Genomic DNA, 23,124 nt, shown 5'->3' with positions numbered 1-23,124 from the left:
TTTGAAAAACTGGTATTTGCTATGGAAACTTTGAGATCCTCTCCTCAGTAATTTTTTTATTATGTTGAAGGCAGAGGCCACAACCTGACTACCAGTTTCACTGCTGGTTCATCACATAACCACGAGTGACTCACTTAAGTTCTATTTCACGTATCTTCCTTGCTACCATAGAGAAAATACTAGCCCGAGAGCTCCTGTAACTTGATGAATAGAGTAACTTACAAATTTAGCTAATAATACTTGAGGATTTTGGAGTATTTTAGTAATGTCTTGTGTCTTGTATGTAATTCATTTTTGCCTGAGACGTTATTTTAAACTGTATACCATGGAACTCCACCTTTCTCTGAAGCTCCATTTGAATTTCCTTACGGGAAGTTTGCTCAGAGTAGCCCTATCTGCTTTCTGTTTCTCATTTTGCATATAGAATTTCTGTTAAAATCTCATTAGTGTTTTACATCTTATGACTACTATTGTGTCCCACAAGACGTAAGTCCATATAGCGACTACACTTTTAAGTTTTGCACAGCAAATCAAGCTTTTTTTTTTTTTTAAGATTTTATTTATTTATTTGATAGACAGAGATCACAAGTAGGCAGAGAGAGGGGGAAGCAGGCTTCCCGCTGAGCAGAGAGCCCAATGTGGGGCTAGATCCCAGGACCCTGGTATCATGACCTGAGCAGAAGGCAGAGGCTTAACCCACTGAGCCACCCAGGCACCCCTCAAGCTTTTTGTGAATAAAGAATGATTGTCCCCATCATTGAACATGACTGAGTTTGGAGTCAGAGCTGAGTTTGAATTCCTGTTCTGTCACTGTGTGACTTGGGCAGGTGGCTGTATTGCTCTGAGCTCCTTTCCTCATCTCCAAAATTGAGATGCATAGGGTTATTTGGAGTATTAAATAGGATAGTTTAAGGACTCAATAGATGGGAACTGTTAATACTAATTGGGCTACTAACACGGAGGAAGTTGGTCCATGATTTTGATAATCAAAACAGAAAGGAAGAAAATTCACCTATAATTCCACTACCTCAACAGATCAATTTTTTTTAAATATATTCCTTTAGCCCTTCACCATAGGTATACATAATGTAAATATAATAACCTTTTTACAAAAAGTCAAATTCGAAAGAATGGTGTGTTAACTTCTGAGAGTTTTATATAAATAAAGCTCTCTGGGTCTGCCTTTATTCTGATCTAGCGAAGAAACAGCAGAACTTTATTTTAGCCCAAGTTCAAATAATAATAGTTTTTGAGGGCTTCTTTTGTGTCCTCATAGTGACAAATGTGGTACATTATCTTTTTAACCCTCAGTGCCTCTTCTTTCTAGGTAGTGTTACTCCTTTTTGTGGTTAAGAAAACAGAAGACATAGAGAGGAGTTCACCAACAACTGTGCAAGCCCAGGCAGTCTGATTCTAGAGTACAGTGCTGCAAGGGCTTTATCTTCGTACCTTCAGTGTCTGGAAGCTAGGTTGTATATGTAGGCAGGAATTGATCCTGGAGGCTGACTTAACACTTCTTTGTATAAAAGTATAACAGTATCTATAATTACTGTAACCACTTTAAAAATCTTTTTATAGGAAAATAGTGAAGAATAGGGAAGTGTAGACTGAACAAGTGAAGCATTCACCTATAGTTTTATTAGCTGTGTCAGTAAAAGTATGATTTATATACAAGGTGAGTTACTAAGAGTAAATTTTCCTATGTTTATTAAACAAAGGGTCTACACTGAAAGAAAACTTCTTCAAAGTAGTGTTTCTCAAACTTCGTAGTGAAGCATTAGAATCTTTTGTCAAACCTCTTAAAACATAGCCTGCATCAGCCTCTCAAATATTCTGGTTAAAGTAGGTCTGGGGTCAGGTCCAAGAATTTGCATTTCTAATATGCTCCAAGATGACGCTAATGATTTCCAGCTAATGAGTTTAGTAAGGAAACAAATAGTGGTGGCTATCCAAATTGTTGATTTGACAGTGAAACTTTGGTTTTTAAGCATTATCTTTTGCTAAAAGGACCGAGGATTTTTTTGAAACACTGTTGATCCCAGGGCTGAAGCAGGGAGCCTGGAACATCTTGTGCTTGAAATTAAGGAAATGCTCAAAAAAATTTAGAGGCTTGTCGAAAGGACACGGGAACCTACTTGAAGGAGCTTCAAATGGCCAAAGTTGGAACAATTTAAGCAACAAAATGAATAATGGTAGTATTGAATTTTAAGGCAGGGGCAATAGGGACAACTCTTTCTTAACTGAGGAAGTCCAGTGAATGAAATGAATGAAAAGCAGGAAGTAGAAAATCATCAGGCATACAGCACTATAGTAATTTTTTTTTTTAAGATTTATTTATTTATTTGACAGAGATCACAAGCAGGTAGAGAGGCAGGCAGAGAGTGAGTGGAGGAAGCAGGCTCCCCACTGAGCAGAGAGCCCGATGTGGGGCTGGATCCCAGGACCCTGCGATCATGACCTGAGCCGAAGGCAGAGGCTTAACCCACTGAGCCACCCAGGTGCCCTTGTAGTAATTACTGCAGACAAAATTCACTTATAATGCTAGTGGATGGAAGTTTGAGGAAAATCAGGATATTTGAATGTTCTGAAAAGCTCTCTCAAGGTAATTACAGCTGGAAAGGAAAAGCAGTAACTTGGCATTGGAGATACCATATTAACCCAATGATTGAAGTTAACATCACCAATAGCAGGACATGGACATCATGAACTCAGTGATATGATGCAGTTAGAAGGATACAACATCATTTCTTCAGTGATACTGCTGCCAAAAATGCATGAGAAATGTCACGAGAAAACATTATACAAACCCAAATTGAGGATCATTCTACAAAATAAGTGACAGTTACTTTTCAGAAGTGTCAAGGTCACAAAGACTAAGTAAGTTCACAAAAGACAAAAGAAACTAAAGACTAAGACACTGTCACAGTTTAGAGATTCAGGAGAATTAACAACTAAATGTGATACGAGATCCCAGATAGGATCTGGAACAGAGAAAGGACATTAATGGAGAAACTGGTGAAATTTAAAAAGTCTGTAGTTTAGTTAACTGATGTCATACCAATGTTAGTTTCTTGGTTTTTTTATTTAAGATTTTAGTTTTTTTACGAGATAGAGAATAATACTGGCATATTAAGACAATAAATATAGTCCAGAGGAGTGAGCAAGACTTAGAAATTTAGTTTTTTTTTTTTTTAAAGATTTTATTTATTTATTTGACAGAGAGATCACAAGCAGGCAGAGAGGCAGGCAGAGAGAGAGGAGGAAGCAGGCTCCCTGCTGAGCAGAGAGCCCGATGCGGGGCTCGATCCCAGGACTTTGAGATCATGACCTGAGCCGAAGGCAGCGGCTTAACCCACTGAGCCACCCAGGCGCTCCAGAAATTTAGTTTTAAACACAGACACAAATAGCATACTTATAGGAATAGAAATACCCGAACTTGGCACTAGGTCCCACTATTGGAAGTTGTGTATTAACCTTAAAGATTTTACTGCTGGTGTTTGAATTTGAACGTGACTTTTGGGCCATTAGGGCAAGGTCAATTGAAATGTGACCTTGTCTGAAGCAGCTGTTCTGTTGTAGGTCTTCTTGCAGGCCACACATACACCTGTTTTGTCTGTCAGTTGCCGGAGTGAGAGGCAGCTGTTTTCCAACTCAGGATCGTTTTTTTATTTGTTTGTTTGGGTCATGTGTTCTTTGTAAGAGGGAACAGTGTATGTGGTAAGTTGTGCTGAAGATTGTCATCCATATGTCTTTTCTCACTGATTCCAACACTGCCAAATTAGAAATAGTTTCTCACAAAACAGTCTGAAGACTTTCTAAGGAGCATTTATTTTCATGATATATTTAACACAATTATTTTAGATTATGAGAACTTAAAAAGAACGTTCCTGTTTATGCCCATGCTCCTTAATCTCCTGCCTATAAATTCCAAACTACTAAAAAATATGAAACTTGAATGGTTTGACTTTGTGTATGAAACTTATCAGAGAAATTGTCTCATATAAAAAAGAGGTATTTTTTTTTAATTGGTTAACCTTAGAATATAATACTCCATGGAAGAAAATAATTAAAATGGGAACTCATGGTTTAATTTATATTTTTATATTTTTTCTGTATATCTGTCTTCTTTTTTTATATATTTAAAGAGTTAGTGGAGGCTGAATTCTAAGGAATATGTTTGCCTGGAGAAGTCACCCCAATCCTGACTCAGTCAGTCTGAGACTTACATTATCCTACCATAAAAAGAACAAGAGAATTTTTGTCTGACAAAGGCAGATTTGAGCTTGCTTACTAACAGCCATTCAGGAAATAGCAAAGAATGAAATAGAATATTTAGAGAAGATAAATATTTAATGTGTATTAAGCTGCCGTTATTAGTAGATACAGATTTCAGTGGGTTAGAATTGCATTTTCATTTTGCAGTTAAAGTGCTATTTTCTAAATTGTCTTCAAAATTTCAGGAAGAATCCTAACTTTACTGTAGTTCTTACACACAGAAAAACCTGATTTTTGTTTTCCTCTTGTATAGCATTTGTGTAGTAGGGAAACTCTTTAAACTTTGGTTTTTACCCACTGTTGCTGGTTAAAAGGTTTGAAAACCTTGCTTTTTCTGTGGGCCTTCCAGAATTTCCTATGAACTCTACATGCAGTCTTTTAATATCCATCTGAAGACTTTTAACCTTTACCCAAAGCATTGTTTCCAATCTGGATTCCCTGGACATCTGGAAGTCCTGTAAGGTTTTTCTTTATATATCCATAGTACTTGGCGTTGAGCCAACTACATGGTTAGTTTCCTGGGTAACTTAATTATATTTAGTAATCAGTAGAGGAATGGTGGTTGTCAAGGTATTTTCAGCGTTTCTACAAGCCAAGTAGTAATCATATATTTACTTTAAATCAACTGCTTTTAACATAAACTAACAATGAGTTGAGGGAGGAAACAAATCCAAAATATCTAAATCTTTCCGACTTTATGATAGAGGCATTTTGAATATTTATCTGCAGTTTAAAATACTGAAAATTTCTAAACTAGGGCTAGTAACAATAATTATCTTCTTTGAAGTTTTGATTGGCAGATTGACATTGGCAGACATCTGATTAATAAAAAAATGAGAAAATGAAATTATTGGAAGAATGCTCATTGTTTAGACATCCTTCCAAAATGAGATCTGAGGAGGGATGTGCTGGAATAAAAATTACATTTGGTAGTAAAATGATTAGGAACCATTAACAACCTAATGGTTTTGGGGAGTTTAAAAATATCTATTCTCTTTCCAGAAAAAAAGCACAAGTGTACATAAAAAATTTTGATGTAATTTCAAGGGATTCAGGACTCCCTAAACCTATCCTAGATTTTTTGTCTGGAAATGGAAAATTGTGGTAGGTGATTTTCTCCACCCGCACCTCAGTACATACATACCATTGAAGAGTAGCAAACAGTTTTTGAAGGGGTTTTTTAAAGGTTAACTGTTTCTGCTTCAAAAAGGTCATGGGGGGGAAGGGAGGGAAAAAGATGAAAGAAGATGGGGGGCGCCTGGGTGGCTCAGTGGGTTAAGCCTCTGCCTTCGGCTCAGGTCATGATCTCAGGATCCTGGGATCGAGCCCCGCATCGGGCTCTCTGCTCTTCGGGGAGCCTGCTTCCCCGTCTCTTCTCTGCCTGCCTCTCTGCCTACTTGTGAGCTAGCTCGCGCTCATTCTCTCTCTCTCTCTCTGTCAAATGAATAAAATCTTAAAAAAAAGAAAAAAAAAAAAAAAGAAAGAAAATGGGACCGGGGAGGGAGACAAACCTTAAGAGAATCTTAATCTCAGGAAACAAACTGAGGGTTGCGGGGGCATTGCGGGGAGGGATAGGGTGGCTGGGTGATGGACACTGGGGAGGGTATGTGCTATGGTGAGTGCTGTGAATTGTGTAAGACTGATGATTCATAGACCTGTACCCCTGAAGCAAATAATACATTATATGTTAATTTAAAAAAAATAAACATCATTTATGTACTTTAAAAAAAAAGGTACTATCTTTGGTAGTTAAGATACAGGCTTTGGAACCAGTCTGCCTGGATTCAGATACTGATTTCTCTGCAGTGACCTGTGACCTGTGCAAGTTGCTCAACCTCTGTTTCCTTAACTATAAAATTGATTATTGTAAGGATTATATGAGTTAATATATATAAAGTGCTTAGAACGGGTAGTGGTACTTGGTGTTAGTTATTGTTAGTAAGCCTTTTTATCTCACAGACAAAGGATTACTGTGGAATACCGGGCTATGTGAGGTTCTCTGGGCTACAGCTTACTTGCAGGAAGAGTTCTTTTTTCTAATTTAGCACAAAGTCACCATGTGAAAATCCTTGCACGCAGATGCATGCCTTTATGGGAATATGCTTAGATGAACTTTCTTTTCCACACCAGCATCAGGTAGGCTTCTTTTATATCTATGAAGAGATAGTTGCTTACAATTTTATGAGAAAAATGAAGATCTGTATCCTTCCTTTAAAAAAAAAAAAAAATATTTGAGGGAGGGAGGGAACACAACCAGGAGGGGGTGGCAGAGGGAGGGAGAAGCAGGCTCCATCCCAGGACCTTGGGATCATGACCTGAGCTGAAGGCAGATGTTTAACAGACTAAGCCACCCAGGTGCCCGCATCTATATCCTTCTGTAGGCTCTTATCCTCTGTATGTTACTTACCCTCTGGGCAAAGTAACTACTGCTGCTCTTCTTGTCCACAATGTGGAATTCTGGTTTTGCTAAATCTCTTTCTAGCCCATTGCTATTTCCACTCTACTGTTTTTTAAAATTATAACATATTGAATAGAGAGATTCTGTAAGCCATTAACAACTTGTGATACAATGAACCTCGTACCTCCACTGAGTTAAAAAAAAATTAATCTTTGTAAAAATTTTTTAATTTAAATTCAATTAACTAACATACAGTGTATTACTAGTTTCAGAGGTGGAGTTTATTGATTCATCAGTCTCATCTAACACCCAGTGCTCATTGTATCACGTGCCCTTCTTAATGTCTGTCACCCAGTTACACCATCTGCCCATCCCCCCAGATTATTATCTTTGAAATGCATTAGTATGCCCTCCCCAGCCCTATCCCCTTTCCTCTCCCATCAAAGGTAATGGTCGTCCTTTGCTTATCCTTCATTCTTTTATAGTTTTATTGAGTATTCCTAGATAATATATTGAAATTTAATGTAAATGCAAACTGTATAAGTGTGTGGGTGGGTGGAATGGGGTGTTCTGCTACTTTTAATTTTTTTAGCTTAATATTCTTGAGTTTCATCTGTGTCTGTATATACAGTATTCCACTGTATAGCCATAATGAGGGTTTTTTGTCCTCATCACTGCAGTAAAGCAAGTATCTCAGTAAAGGGAGTCAAGTCAAAGTACCTAAAAATTCTAGTTACACTGTACTGTAGTACATTAATTGTGCAGTAGCATTGTGTTTTTTAAAAATGTATATACCTTAATAAAAAATAATTTATTGCTAAAAAAATAATGACTGTTATTTGAGCTTTTAATGAATGGAGGGTCTTAGCTTAATGTTGATAGCTACTGACTGTCCAGGGTGATGGTTGCTGAAGGCCGCGGGGGCTGTGGCAATTTCCTAAAATAAAACACCAGTGAAGTTTGGGGCATCAGTTGGGTCTTCCTTTTATGAATGATTTCCGTAGAGCGTGTGATTCTGTTTGACAGCACTTCACCCATAGTAGAACTTCTTTACCCACAGTAGAACTTCTTTCAAACTGGGCTCAATCCTCTTAAATCCGGCCACTGCTTTATCAACGAAGTTATGTAATACTCTAACTTTTTTTGTTGTCATTTCAACAGTCTTCACAGCATCTTCAAGAATAGATTCCATCTCAGGAAACTACTTTCTTTGCTCATCCATAAGAATCAACTTCACATCTATTGAAGTTCTATTACGAAATTAAAGCAATTCACTCATCTCTTCAGTTTGACTCCTAATTCTCATTCTCTTGCAATTTCCATCGTATCTGCAGTTACTTCCTCCGACTGACGTTTTGAACCCCTCAGTCATCTATAAGGATTGGAATCTGTTTCTACCAGCATCCTATTAATGTTGACTTCGGCCTTTTCCCGTGAATCAGGAATGGTTTTTTTTTTTTTTAATATTTTTTATTTATTTATTTGCCAGAGAGAGAGACAGAGAGCGCGTGAGCGCACAGCCAGGCAGAGTGGCAGCAGAGGCATAGGGAGAAGTAGGCTCCCCGCCGAGCAAGGAGCCGGATGTGGGACTCGATCCTAGGACGCTGGGATCATGACCTGAGCTGAAGGCAGCTGCTTAACCAACTGAGCCACCCAGGCGTCCCAATCAGGAATGTTTTTAATGGCATTTAAAATGGAGAATCATTTCCGGAAAGTTTTCAGTTTACTTTGCCCAGATCCATGAAAGGAATCCTTCTCCAGTGGCAGCCATAGCCATATTTCGGAAGTAATAAGACTTGAAAGTCTAAATTACTCCTTGATTCATGGGCTGCAGAATGGACATTGTGTTAGCAGGCACAAAAGCAACATTAATCTCCTTGTACATCTCCCTCAGAGCCCTTGGGTGACCAGGTGCATTGTTAAAGGAGCAGTAGTATTTTGAAAGAAATCTCTTTCTGAGCAGTAGGCCTCAACAGTAGGTTTAAAATATTAAGTAAACTATGTTGTAAACAGATGTGCTGTCATTCAGGCTTTGTTTTCTATTTCTAGAGCACAGGCAGAGTAGATATAGCATCATTCGTAAGGGCCTTAGGATTTTTGGAATGAGTAGTGGCTGCTTCAACTTAAAGTCGCCTCTGCATTAGCTTCTAACAAGAGTCGCTTGTCCTTTAAAGCCAGGCATTGATTTCTTCTGTCTAGCTCTGAAGGTCCCAGATGGCATCTTATTCCAGTAGAAGGCTGCTTTAATCTACATTGCAAATCTGCTGTTAGTGTAACCACCTTCATTCAGTAAGTTAGCTAGATCTTCCAGACCACGTGCTGCAGCTTCTCCATCAGCACCTGCTGCGTTACCTTGCACTGTTACTGTGTTATGGAGACAGCTTTCTTTAAACCTCATGAACCAACTTCTGCTGGCTTCAGACTTCTGCTTTCTGCTGTGCTTGCTCCTGTCTCTCAGACTGCGTAGAATTCAAGGGAGCATTTTGCTCTGGATTAGGTTTTGGCTTAAGGGAATGTTGTGGCTGGTTTGATCTTCAAACCAAACCATTTAAACTTTCCCCATATCAGCAAGAAGGCTGTTTCACTTTGTTATCATGTGTTCACTGGAGCAGCCCTTTTAATTTCCCTCAAGAATTTTTCCTTCACATTCACAGCTCAGCTGTTTGGGGCAATAGGCCTTGTTTTTCAGCCTATCAGCTTTGGACATGCTTTTCACACTAAGTGTAATCATTTCTAGCTTTTGATTTAAAGTGAGAGGCATGAAGCTCTTTCTCTGACTTGAACTTTTAGGGCCCATTGTAGTGTTATTAATTGGCCTAATTTCAGTACTGTTGTGTCTCTGAATAGGGAGGTCTGAGGAGAGGGAGAGAGATGGGGGAACAGTGAGTCAGGGGAGCAAGTTAGTTAGTTAGAACACAAAAAGACATTTATCAAGTTTACAATCTTCTACGGGTATGGTCTCAGATACCCTAAAACAGTAACAGTCATAACATCAAAGATCACTGATCATAGATTACCGTAGCAAATATAATTAATAATGGCAAAGTTTGAAATACTGTGAGAATTTCCAAAATGTAACACAGAGATACAAAGCAAGCAAATACTGTTGGAAAAATCGTGCGGTCAGACTTGGTGATGCAGGTTGCCACAAACCTTCATGTTTTGAAAATACAGTATCTGAGAAGCACAGTAAAGGAAAGTGCAGTAAAATGAGGTATGCCTGTACCTCGATTTATTTATCCATTTTAGTGTTCATGGCCATTTTGGCTGTTTTGTTAATGCATGCAGTACTACCATGAATATTTTCATTCACATGTTTAAGCACAAATGTGCAAATTTTCTAGGGTATATACTTGAGCGGAATTACTGAGTTATAGGAGGCACGTATATGTTCAGTTTTACTAGATAATGCCAGATTAATTCCAAAAATGGTTGTACTAATTTATGCTTCTATGATATAAGGATTCACATGATGTTTTTTCGTTCTTTTTATGTTTAATGGTCATGTACAACAGTAAATAAAGACAAAAAGCGCTGTTCTCAAGGAGTGTGTATTTTTGTAGAAACAAAGACCTAAAATATTTAATATATCAAAATGGAAAATATAAAGCAAGGAAAAGGGGATGTTACCTTGGCTGCTCTTGGCTGTATATGGGGATTAGAGATTAAGGGGATGAGGTACAACCAGGAAGCCCTGAGCTTCTTTTAGTGGTCAGTATGAACAGAGATACAGTATGATGAGATTGGTCGGCCATAAGGGTAGTGAAGCTGTGAGTGGGATTGGGGTGGGGTTTGAGGATAACGCCAGGACCATTTTCAAGAGGCCCTCTTCACTCATCCGTTAGTGGTAAGGCTAAGAGTGAACAAGGAGGATGGTGGCAAGTAATCTTAATGTGAGCACTTAGTGCTTTGGGTTCCCCTTTTGACGCTTGCCCATAGTGGTTTTTAGAGGACCAGGGGAGGGGCTGTCTTGTCTGAAACATAAGGAACACTAGAATTCTCTTAAATGGAGGAGTATTTGGAGCTCTAATGCTTTGTTGACTCTTGAAGTTGGAGAGATAAAAGTTGGGGGAAAGGTGGGTTTATTCTGAGTATTTCCAGCTTTAGGGCTCCCTCCTGACACTGCCAGTGGAGATGTGGAATCCTGAGGGTGGTTTTGCCTAGAGTGTATACAGCCCCAGTTGTCAGCCTTGTTAATTTTTGCCAGTCTGGTGGATGTGAAATAATATCTTGTTGTGATTTCAATTGCATATCCCCTTTTCACTCAAAAAATCCAAAATTCTTTATCTTTTCAACGTTAGACTTAGCCATATAACTTTACTACTAACTTTTATGTTGAACCCCATGGTTGTGTGGGTTTTATTCATTATCTGTCTGTGCCATGTACTAAACATGGAAGATTTCCCAGTTCAGCAACCGAAACTTTTACTGTGGTGGCTCTTGTCAGTAGGCCCTTGGGGAAATCTTTTATGCCCCATATTGTCACTACAAAGGTATTGAGTCAGGAACCCTGCCACACCTTCTGTTAACTTTGCCTGAGGGGCTGAGTTGGTAGCCCACACCCATACATTGTTATCTCACCTCAGAAAATACTTCAGCGCACCTTCACTGACCGCCTCACCTCAGCCTGGGCTCTCATCAGAATAGGAGCTCTGTGTTGCAGCACTGTCAGAGGCTCTTTGGTTCCGTTTTTAAACTTTCCATTTTAAAATCTGACAGTCACAGCTACTATTGATGGTCTGCAAGAAAGATGCTTTGACCACAACTAAGGCTGTTACTGCTCTGCTTTTAGGCCAAATCTTTATACAGTTTTAGTACTCATGCCTTCCCCAGTGTCTCTACATGCTTTCACAGGATCAAGCCTCAGAATTCACAAAAAAGAGCACTGGAGAAAAGCAAGGTTTATGTTGTTTTCTGATATGTAGCACTCCCTAGGTGGCTATGTAGTTGTTCATACATCTAGAACCCCACCTTTTTTTTACTTGTTATATTAAGTGTCATGAAGGGGAATAAAAATAATGATAGCATCTGCAAATTCCAACTGATTTTCTAAATATTTTCCAAAAATTGCTCAGAACTATTGCTCAAGATTATACCTTACTTACTTTCTTAAATATATAATGTGCATAAACCTATGAAGATAGATATGGGTAATGAGACATACCCCTCTTGGTTTCTTTTTTAGCCTTCAGAAAGATTTCCTCCCAACTTCCTACAGTTAGCTATTAAGAATATTTCCTGATGATTTTATAAGCATTTTCCTGGATGGATTAAAGTATATTATAGAAAAGCTGTCACCATTGTTAATGTTAGTCCACACATTATAGGAATGCCATATATGGTACCCATTTCACAGAAAAGATACACGAGAAATCTCAGAGTTTTACTAGATTAAATATGATTATATAGACTTTACTATTACTGGAGTGCAGAAGGACGTAGAAGAAATACAGTCCTAAAAATTTTAAGATAGTACAGGAGTTTTTTAAAAGATTTTATTTATTTGACAGAGAGCGCCTTAGAGAGCGTGAGTGCATACGTGAGCAGGGAGAGGGAGATGCAGACTCCTGACTGAGCAGGGAGTCCCACTTGGGGCTCAGTCCCAGGACTCTGAGATCATGACCTAAGCTGAAGTCAGACGCTTAACCGACTGAGCCACCCAGGCCTCCCAATCTAGTATGAATCCTAAGTGAACCAAAAAAACCGTTCCTGGTGCCCAAAATAAGCATAAGAATAACTGCCAATGGATAAATTGGTGTGAACCCCTATGAAATTGTCATAAAAAGACCCACAAGACGATTTTCATCCACCTTGACTGGTCCAAATGATTTCCAAATGCATGTTTCTAATAATAATATGAGCAACTCAAAGCCCATATGAGTCGTCTGAAGTTTTATCATTTACAGGTATGTGAAGCATTCCCAGAGGCTTCAACCAACTCAGCATCAGCTACTTCTCTGTGACTGGGTCCCGATTAAGGTCTTCCCAAGAAAGACTTCATTGGATCCACATTCAAGAGGACTCTACCAGGTTTTCCTGACCCCCCTACATCGCTGTAAAGTGCCAAGGCCTTAAGACTTGGGTACGTGTATTACAACGGCAAGTGCCAGCGCCCACAAAAGACCCATTGGACCTGTCAGCTGCTCTGTTTCACCAAGCAGATATAATAACTTACCAGCAAAGCAGAGTAAGCCAAGTGCCTCTGCATGACACCACCAGCTGATAACACACAAGAAAAAATAACCAATTTAGACTAGAGCCCTGTCTTTTCTCGAGAAGCTGGGATTTTTGAAGGAGCTATTCTGAGATCTGTGCTGCTAGTGAGTGACTGATCACATTGTAGACGGATCGGCCCCTGAGTTCAGAGACTGAGTTGCAATTGAGTGAAAAATAGACAACGGAATCTTGAAGAATTGCACGGAGGTGCAAGCCAAATTTTACTCCGGTCGCCAAGTATCATTGGTTGGACTGAGAAATTGCTCAACCAGACCTGTACCAGGACTGGTTATTTGGGTATCTCTCTTTGTCATTGTTGCCTTTTACTGTTACGTTGGTTTCTGTGTTACCTCTCTAGGCCCAGATGTTCTCAGATAATTCACATTGCCCAGACTGTGGACAACAGTGGTTCCCTAGTTTAGAACTAGGCCACTGGTTGTACCAAACTGAACTTGTTGAAAATGAATGTTACCAGGTGTTCTTAGACCGCATTAACAGAGCTGATTATTGCCCTGAATGTTACCCTGATAATCCTGCTAATAGAAGCCTTGTTCTGCCTTGGTCTTTCCCACTTGAGTGGGCTCCCCAAAATCTTACCAGATGGACCTTTGAAAAAGCTTGCCACCCGTTTCTTCTGGGTCCTCCACTGGTTAGAAAAAGGATACATGACTCTAGAGTAGCTGGCTTTAACCCTGCATTGCAGTTAATCTTGACCAGAACGGACAAAACCTTGAACAAAAAACTTGGCCAAAACAAGTAACTTCTTAAGCAGTCAAAATCATGGAGACTCTAGAGTTTGTACTAGTAGCCCAAGGGAGAATGGGAAAATGTCTCCTTTCTAAATCTGATCTAAACTGTCACTACCTTGGGGAACTGCTTAAATTGTTGGATCTATTCCCATTGTCTACACATACTTTGTTCAGCATGAATTTAATCAGTATTCCAGCCAGGCTGTTCATCTAGAACCAGTCTAATCTATGTTCCCCATGTTTTGGAATTAGCTTCCCCATCCTAAAAAGCTCCACAGCCTTATTATGGATCTATGACAGGATAGTCTTGGAGGAGAGGCCCTGTACTGTGTGTACCATAATGATACTTTTAGTGATAACTTTTGAAACAGGGAAAGCAACTTTGTAGCTGGATTATAGATTATTCCAGTAAAACAGCTAGATACTTTGATTAGAAACTGCATTGTTCTAAATTCCACCTCTCATACATCAACCAGTGGTAATACCTACATACGATACACAAAAACATGCAGAAATGCCACTGTCTTTACTTACTTGACGCCACATAAACAAAGGCTGTCCTGTTTTAGTGGTGAGTGAACTTAGAATGTCCTCCCCTGGAAATGGAAAAGTACTTGTGCTATGAGATAGGTGGCAAGGAGTTACCAAGCTTGACTCCACAGACAAGATGAATGGTCTAAAGGAAGCGTCTTTCTGAGAACTAAGAATGTCTTGCTGGACAATGACCACATGCTGGCCTTCACTTGATGAGAATCATGGAACTTAGAGTACAGGAGAAAACTTAGAATATCTGTTGAAAACATCTCAGAGGCCACTGAACAATTTTTAAATTCCGCCTAAGATCCTAGATAATCTGTTGCTTGTGTAGCAGCTCAACAATGTTCTAAGGTCCCAGGCTCGCTCTGTTCTTCGCCACTGGGATCCTTATCATGGTGGCTTTTTGTCCTCATAGTTGTTTCCTCGGTGAGCATAAGTGTGGCTGTTGCTATTCAGACATTTCATTCCCAAAGGCTGGAAGTAGGAAGCAAAAGCTTTTGCCTTTCAAGTCTGTGTCTTTTATTTGGGAAAAAAAATCTTAAAAGTCCCTCACAGATTTCTTCTTATGTGTCATTAGAAAGTACTGGTTCATAAGCTGGGGGAACCTGGCAAAGGGGAATGGGGTTAGCAGTGCTTGGGTGGGTAGGGCACATAGTCTCCCCTAATAAAAATCATGGCCCTTTTAGGAAGGGAGAAGGGAAGAATGAATGGCTGTTGGTATGCAACAAATCATGCCTGCCACATGTGAAACCTAAAGTTATTTGTTCATCTGTATAAAGGATGTACCCCAGAGATCTACCCTGTATCTGCCTTATGTCTGTTGCAATGGAAGTTCTCTCCTGTTACTGCGGAATAAACTGTGTGGACTGCTAAATTGAGTGAAGATGAGTTAGTTTATCATTAACCCTCCGTTAAGAACTCCTTTAAGGTACTAAAGCTCTTTCTAAAAAAGTGAAAATTTACTTAGAGGTAATGCTTTTGACCAATATTATTGGTCCCTAAATTTTTTTCAAACACATACTGACAAACACTCTACATGCGTGCAGTTTTAAGTATCAGCAAAATGGTTTTTTGTTTTTTTTAAGATTTTTATTTATTTGACAGAGAGGTCACAAGTAGGCAGGGAGGCAGGCAGAGAGAGAGGGGGAAGCAGGCTCCCTGCTGAGCAGAGAGCGGGACTCCATCCCAAGACCCTGAGATCATGACCTGAGCTGAAGGCAGACGTTGCCTTAACCCACTGAGCCACCCAGGTGCCCCTCAACAAAATGTTTCAACCAAAGATTGTTTTAACCAGTCTTTCCTTTAAATAGTTAAGAAAAGGGCGCCTGGGTGGCTCAGTGGGTTGAGCTTCTGCCTTCGGCTCGGGTCATGATCTCAGGGTCCTGGGATCGAGCCCTGCATCGGGCTCTCTGCTCAGTAGGGAGCCTGCTTCCCCCTGCCTCTCTGCCTACTTGTGATCTCTCTCTGTGTGTCAGGTAAATAAATAAAATCTTAAAAAAAAAAAGCAGGGGTTAGGGGTGCTGACCCCCCCCCCCCAACAGTCAAAAATCAGCATCTAACTTAAAAAAAAAAAAAAAAAAGTTAAGAAAAAGTAGACGGATTTGTACTGTTGATTTCCAAATCAGTACCTGGATGAGTTTGTCAAAACATGTAAATTTCTTGATCTTAGAGAAATTTTGATTCCTTAGGTTGCTCACAGGGCCCAGGAATCTTCATTTCTAAGTAGTGGTGCAGGAGATTCTTACCCAGGTGCTCTATGGCTACTTCGAGAAGTTCAACAGTAGCACCCCCATGGTGTCTAGTTATCTGGCTTCAAAGGATGGGAACTGAGTACTCCTAATACCACAAGGTGTTGATAGTTCTTGTGCTTTGCCGCTACCACATAAAGAGGTTTCCTGTAGGACTGCAGGTAGGTGACTGTGCTAGTTCAGATTATTAGTCACATGTTTCTCATTAAAATAATCAGGACTGCTGTAGTTCTGTGTGGTGTCATTCTAAGCTTTGTGAGTATATGGACAGGAGAAAGGAATCAAAAATATTAAAAATTAAGAATACCTTCAGACATGATTGTATTATCGCATAACCTGTTACATGGTCAGCTCTCAGAAATAACATAATGTGGCACAGTTCATAAAATGGAGCAAAGCAGAAAATCCAGGGGACTTTGTAGCTCTTCTGCTTTGGTCTTCTCAGTATGACTTTACTTGGCTTAAAGTACTCCACAGTGTTCCAATTCATTCATGATTCCAGATGGTGAATTATAAAGTATAAATATATTCCTAAAATTAAGTCTCACAACAAATGATGTGGAGGGTTATCCGCTATTTTAGATTATATGAGCCGTATTAATCATCTTCATACTGTGGCAGAATTGATACTATTACTTACATGGGTTGGTGGCCATTTTTAAAATGACTGTTCAAACCACTTCCAGTTATTTTATGGCAGACCTGGGAGTGGAATATTGAGAGACATGTGCTGGGGTAACGTGGGAAGGAAATAACCTTACTGAAGAGGAGGCTCTCCTGCATTGGGGGTAACTGAGTTAAGATTATCCCTTAAGTGATAGGAGGAGAAACAAGCCCAGGCAAGCAGAGAAGCATAAAAGAATTCCATGGAATCCAAAGAATGTGTAGCAGTCAGCAGATACACTTATCTGTAAGAGTGTGATGAACCATACCCCTTCTGTTTCTTCAGTCTTCCCTGATGGCCCTGGAATTGTCTGCGAAGTCCTGAGAACACAGCATGAAAACTGCTTATTATATAGGAAAAATAATGGTCTTGCAACCAGCTGGCCTATGTGTGTTTTCAAATTCTAGTACTGTTAGATGAGTTTGGGCATTTTAACCTCTCTCTCTCCAGTTACTTTATCTGCCACATAGGTAGTGCAGTAACATCTACCTCCTACTCTGGGTTTGAAATGGGATAATACATGCCAATCCTAGGGCACGTGGTAAGTCTTTAGAACTAGAAAAGGTACAGGAGAATGAGGCAGAAAGAGGGATTAAAGCCAATTGTTAGAGCTTGATGCTGAATTACTGGAAACTTCTTAAGTCCCTTCCAATGAAGGACCAGTACCTTCCAGTGAAGATAACTGTGAGTCTGTAGTCGAGTTAAGCCGTACGTCTTAGGTGTAAAGACAAGTCTACAGGGATGGAGGACCCCAAGCAAATCCTTATCACATTTCTCAGGCTTGTTTACAGTCATTATTGTAGTAGATGTAATTGTTGTGTGATTTACTACATCACCTGAGACTTTCTGCAGCACCAAAACAAGCAGTTTGAGAAAACTTTAAGATTATGTGTAGGTTGAACCAGGTCATAGGAGCCAGAGTCACAATTCAGAACTAGACACCGGGCGCTTTATACTATGTTTACAATAGGCATTTTTTGTTTCGTTTTTTGTTTTTGTTTTTGTTTTAGTGGCATGGGTAAAAGCTTGGGTCACACAGTCAGATTGTGTTCCAATCCTGACTCTGCCTTTACTAGTTGTGTTTTGGGGGAAGGTTCTTAAGCTCTGTGTTTGTCAGTTTCCTTGTCTGTAAAATAGTAAGAATATTAATGGTCCAGACCTCATAAGACTGTTGTGAAGATTAAATGAATTAATACATAAAGTGCTTTGGATGCTGTTGGCATAAACAAGGCACTCAATAAATGTTACCAGTTATTTTTGTTGTGTATGTTTTGTATGTTGTCTCTACAGCAGAATTATAAATGGTTTGAGGGCCAGGATACCTGCTTGTATTTCCTAGAGCCTAAAATGACACCATTTACTAAAATAAAAGCAGGAGTGCCTGGGTGGCTCAGTCTATTAAGTATCTGCCTTTGGCTCAGGTCATTATCCCAGAGCCCCACATAGGACTCCCTTCTCGGCAGGAAGTCTGCTTCTCCCTCTCCCACTCCCCCTTCTTGTGTTTCTGCTCTCGCTGTCTCTTTCTCTCAAATAAATAAAATCTTTAAAAAAATAAAAGTGTTTAAAAATAGAAAAAAGATAATATGTATTTATTGGGCCCTGACTGCCATGTTAGTCATGATGACATTTGCATCTAAATTACCATCTTGAATTGACTGATTCTCTTTTGTCCTTAGCTGCTAAGCTTCTGATTCATTCTCTCTCTCTCTCTTTTTTTAATATACCACGTAGGGGCACCTGGGGTGGCTCAGTTGGTTAAGCGTCGACTCTTGGTTTTGACTCAGGTCATGATCTCGGAGTCGTGAGATTGATCCCCACCTTGGGATTCTCTCTCTCCCTGTGCCCCTCGCCCACTCATGCTCACTCATGCTCCCTCTTGCTCTCCCTCTTTCTAAAATAAGTAAAATCCTTAAAAAAAAAAAAGAATTATCACTTAAGTGTTATAGATTCCCGTGCTTCCTGCTACCTCCCCCTTATTCCCCAGGTCTCCTCTAGGTCTCTGTCCCCTCCCTCCCTCCTGCCTGATCCCCATGGTGGGACCAGAGGTTTTCAGGATGAGTAGAAGTTGGGTAAAGTCCTGCTGCTCTCCCAGCCCTGATATTGTTCTCACAGGCAGCTTTTTCTTGTCCTGTCTCCTCCCAGCTGGTTGTGACAAAATGTACGGGAGGCTGTGGTTGAAGCATGCCTGTGTAACATAAAGTCATTGCTTGCGAGCTCAAAGAGCATCATAGGCCCTGCCTTTTGATTCTTAAACTTTTCCTCACAGAGGCTGATACATTGTATTACTCATTTTTAAAAATTATTAACTATATCAAACATATAGAAAAAGTCCAGAAAATAACATTCACCAGGTCCCCAGATCTAAAATATATTAATGTTTTGCTACATTTGCCTCAGTTTCTTTTTTTTAAGATACTTGACAAATAGAGTTGGAACCCTTTCTTGTCCTCATCCTGTTCCGGTCCTTCCATCAGCAGAAGCAAGCATCAAATGGAAGCTGATGTGTATCCTTCCTGTTCCTGTGTTTAATTTTTTATTTTATATGTATTTGAACAATGGTACAGAGCAATAAAAGACAATCGACTGCTTTAAATATGTTACTACTCAGTAACATCAGTAACATTTGTGCATAAAGATGTAATGTGCACCAGTTTGTAGAGTTCCCCTTACGACACTTCATTTTGTGTGTCGGAGTCCACTAAACTTGGTTGAATTGCTGCGGTGCAAAGGTCAGGCAGTGTACCAGTCAGTGAACACATACCAAGCTGTCAGAGCATTACCATTGGTACAATGGATGGAACAGAAAGGATACATCTTAAAAGAGCCCAAGGCAATCACAGCAGCAGAGGAAGTAGGGAGGCAAATTTGTGTCCCTATTTAGAGAAGTCCCAGGATGTGGAAATGAAGGAAGGCATCCCTCAGGATACCATCTATGGCGTTCTCCATAAAGGGAGAATAAAACTTTATTGCTTTATCCTATTTAAAGCCTTCATGCAGAGACTGTTAAAGTAAAATGATACAACTTTTGCTGCAGGCTTCAGAGTCGCAGGGAAGTGCAGATAGTCACCATTGGTGAGGCTGTGTTTTACTTAAGTGGCAGAATGAATCATAACATCCCATGTATGGGGCACTGAAAACCAACATTTCACAAACTTGTAAGGGATTTGCTGAAAGTAAATATCTCTTGTGCCACATGAAGCACATGGGTCTTCATCAGTTCTTTTTGCAAATGATACCATCAAAGGAATCTTTTTGTGGACATGATTATGGAAGGGTTTTTACTGCCGCTGCAAAATGTCTCCAACATTCCCATTTTCCATCAGGATGAGGCTCTGCCTCACTTCCATTAATCAGTCCAGAGGTTCCATTTTCTCATACGGATTGGACAACGCTCAAAAGGTGACCTGCTTTGGGAATAGTGGCCTCAAGATCTCCCAGCTGCGCCACCATGTGACTTCTTGCAAGGATGTGTCGAGAACCTCCATGTTTATACCACTTCTTCCTTGTAGCCTTGAGGGGATACCCTTTCAGCTATGAACAGTGATATGTTACAAAGGGCCTGAATGAAATGGGCTGCAGGAATGTGTGCCTCGTGACAAGAAAGGTATATGCTGAGCATTTGTAAGATTATAGAAAGATCTGTGATGGTTCCTTTTACAGAATGTGTATTGGCTGCATTCTAGTTAGCAGGCAATGTATTTTTGAAAGCATTCAGTCTTTGGAAATAATGTTCAGTTCTGGAAATAAAGTTTATTGAGGGTACATGCAAGGTACAGATTTTAAGTTTGATGACAAATGTAACCAACACCTCAATAAAGATATGAGAAAGTTTCTTAACCCCAAAAGGTTTCCTCATGCCCTTTCCCAGTCAGCACTCTTTTCCCCAGGAGCCACTGATAGTCACCATAGACCATGATTTGCCTGTTCTGGAAGTCCATATAAATGAAACCATTTGGCATAATACTCCTTTATGTGTGACTTTCACTTACACTTTTTAGATAATATCCGTGTTGTGGTTTGTATCAGTAGTTCTTATTTATGCCATTTGTTCACTTCTTTTGAAACACTATGTAGTATAAATTTATTTTTTAAGTTGTATGTAAAAATGATAATGCTGTACTTCTACAAATTTTTGAGATCCAGAATTCATTGTTTTAATTGCCATATATACTACTACATTGTAAGAATATACCACAGTTTTTTAAAATCCACTTCCTTATTAATGGACATTTAGGTGGTTTTCTCATTTTTGCTCATTTTACGCAATGCTGCCACCAACCTCACTCAGTGGGCACTTGCGGGAAAGTTTCTCTGAGGCATAAATCTAAAAGTGCAATTGACAATTTGTAGAACATGCACATCTTAACTTTGCCAGATATTGCCATATTGCTCTCCAAAGTTGTAACAGTTTGCCTCGGTGCCAGTAGCATTTAAGAACTCTGTATATCCATATCCTCACCAACACCTGGTATTGCCCTGTTTGTAAATTTTTGCCAGTCAATGGTTGTAAAAAGCTGTTGTATGTCATTAATTTGTTTTGCATTTCCTTGATCACTCTTCTTATTGATTAATTAGAATGGTAGGTTTCCTCTTCGTTTTAACAATTTGTTAAAACTGTTAAACTCTTTTGTCCACTTAATTTTTCATAGCATTTTCTGTCTCTTAGGAGTCTTTATGTGTTCTGGATATTAATCCCCTGCTGATTATATGTGTTGCTGATATTTTTCTAGTCCGTGAATTTATGTTTTAACTTCGATTTTGATGATTTGTATAGAAATTAACATTTAAAATGTGATCACATCAGAATTCCCCTTTATGGTTTGTGCATTTTATATCTTGTTTTAAGAAAACCTTGAGATTATAAAGAAATTGAAAATTTTTCTCTTTACGCATAGGTCTCTAATCTGGAATTGATTTTGTGTCAGGTGGCAGGGTGAAATCTATTTTTTTCCCATTTAAACTCACTTGTCCTCAAACTACTCATTAATCCATTCTTTCCCTCTTGTCGCTTAGCCAGTTTCCTTTATCTATGTGTGCATATATTTCCTGGCTCTCTATTCTGTATGTTCTATTTGTTCTTGTACCATTGCCCTATCGTTTTTATTTACTGTAAGTTTTATAATAAGTCTTGATGTATGGGGCAAAGATAGCCCCCCTCCCTCAGAATTATCTTACCTCTTTTTAGTCCTACTGCTCTGTGTGAATTTTAGGGTCAGCTGTCCATTCGCTAAGAAACATGCAACAATCTAAAAATTGTCTTACAATTTTGTTTCAATTTACAGTGAGTATATAGATTAATTTGGAGAGAATTGGCATCAATGGTTTAGTCTTACTGTCTATGCACGTGATGTATCTCTCTACTTAGGTCTTTTTTATGTCCTTCAATAAAGTTTCATGCTTTTCTTCCTAAAGTTCTTTTTTTTTAATACGGCTTTATTGAGGTGTAATTTACATACCATAAAATTCACCCCATTCTAAATTTCTTACATATCTGTTGTTAGATTTATTACCAGGTATCTTTTAGTTTTTATTATGAGATTCCTTATTGTTATAATGAATAGCATCTTTGCTTTCTAAAATTTTTGTCACTGGTGCATAAGAAAGTTTTACCCATCGTTTTCTTGGTTTGGGCTAACAGAAAAAAAGTGTTGTAACAAATCTGAAAAAGACTGGGGACTTTTTATTTCCTATTATGAACCTAGGATAGGAGAGAAACCCTCATTGCAACGTATCATGCTAATGAAAAGTAGAGTTGAAAGCCTAGTCTTAGGAGATCGAAGAAGATAAAAGGGTGACCATGAACTCTCCAAATCTGAGACATGTTCTCTCTGAATGTTTACACCAGCAGAAAGAAGGCCTGTCTCTAACTCCTCCCTTCCTTTCACGTTTATAATTGGCTCCACTCTATACATTCATACATTTATTTATCCATATTCTTTTAAATTAAAATAGGGAGTCTGCTTTACCCTAGGCATTATACTAGGCATTTGGGATTAAAGTATTTAACTTGTAAAATTAAATTTTAAAGAGGAGTGCTGGTGAAAAAGACAAAATGTTAACTGGCTAGCCTCTCAACTATGCCATCAAAAATGTAACCCTTTCCAAACCTCTTTCACATATACTTTTGTATTTAATCCTCATAGCAGTCCTTAATCATTTTTACAGATAAAGGCAAGTTAAATAATTTTAGGTATTATTTTTCCTGACAAAAAAATGTGATTTTTTATATATAATATTTATATATATTATATATATGCTATATATATAATATATATGATAATAGAAATATTTTAATGATTATGAATTGCCTCTGATTTTGATTCCTTTTGTATATAACTCATAATTATACATCAGTCTTCTTTGAGCACCATATCGAAAGGCATTAAAGAGATCTAAGAAAATACTGTGAGGGAATCTCTGAGAAGGCAATGATAAAACTCCTAATGTGTATTTCCTACTCCTGATACTAAGGCAGCTACCTTAGTTTGTAAGTGTACTCCCTGTGCATTGTTATTTAGTAATGATAAGTGAAAGCTG

General features: G+C 38.9%; 2 protein-coding genes across 5 annotated transcripts in view; both read left to right on the top strand.

Moving 5' to 3' along the window:
- The window catches only part of LOC125086058 (torsin-1A-interacting protein 2-like), a 42,772-nt gene that overhangs the window by 5,910 nt on the left and 13,738 nt on the right, over positions 1-23,124 (top strand). The window contains exon 1 of one of the 4 annotated variants that reach the window (XM_047705106.1): positions 12,619-12,755. The exons of the other annotated variants lie outside the window; for them this stretch is intronic. The gene's annotated coding sequence lies outside the window, so the exon portion shown is untranslated. Of the gene's footprint in view, positions 1-12,618; positions 12,756-23,124 lie in introns of those variants that run through there. 4 annotated transcript variants of the gene reach the window in all.
- LOC125086059 (torsin-1A-interacting protein 2) lies at positions 12,749-15,049 on the top strand. Its single transcript, XM_047705110.1, has one exon. It carries the CDS (start codon positions 13,254-13,256, stop codon positions 13,647-13,649), a length of 396 nt encoding a protein of 131 aa, XP_047561066.1. The 5' UTR covers positions 12,749-13,253; the 3' UTR covers positions 13,650-15,049.

This window comes from Lutra lutra, chromosome 15, assembly GCF_902655055.1.
Source record: "Lutra lutra chromosome 15, mLutLut1.2, whole genome shotgun sequence".
Taxonomy (NCBI): domain Eukaryota; kingdom Metazoa; phylum Chordata; class Mammalia; order Carnivora; family Mustelidae; genus Lutra; species Lutra lutra.
This window is presented reverse-complemented; position numbering and strand designations above follow the sequence as displayed.

Bases quoted from the DNA above. Each gene is read 5' to 3' on its own strand.
- LOC125086059 (XM_047705110.1), top strand. From the start codon at position 13,254: ATGTTCTCAGATAATTCACATTGCCCAGACTGTGGACAACAGTGGTTC.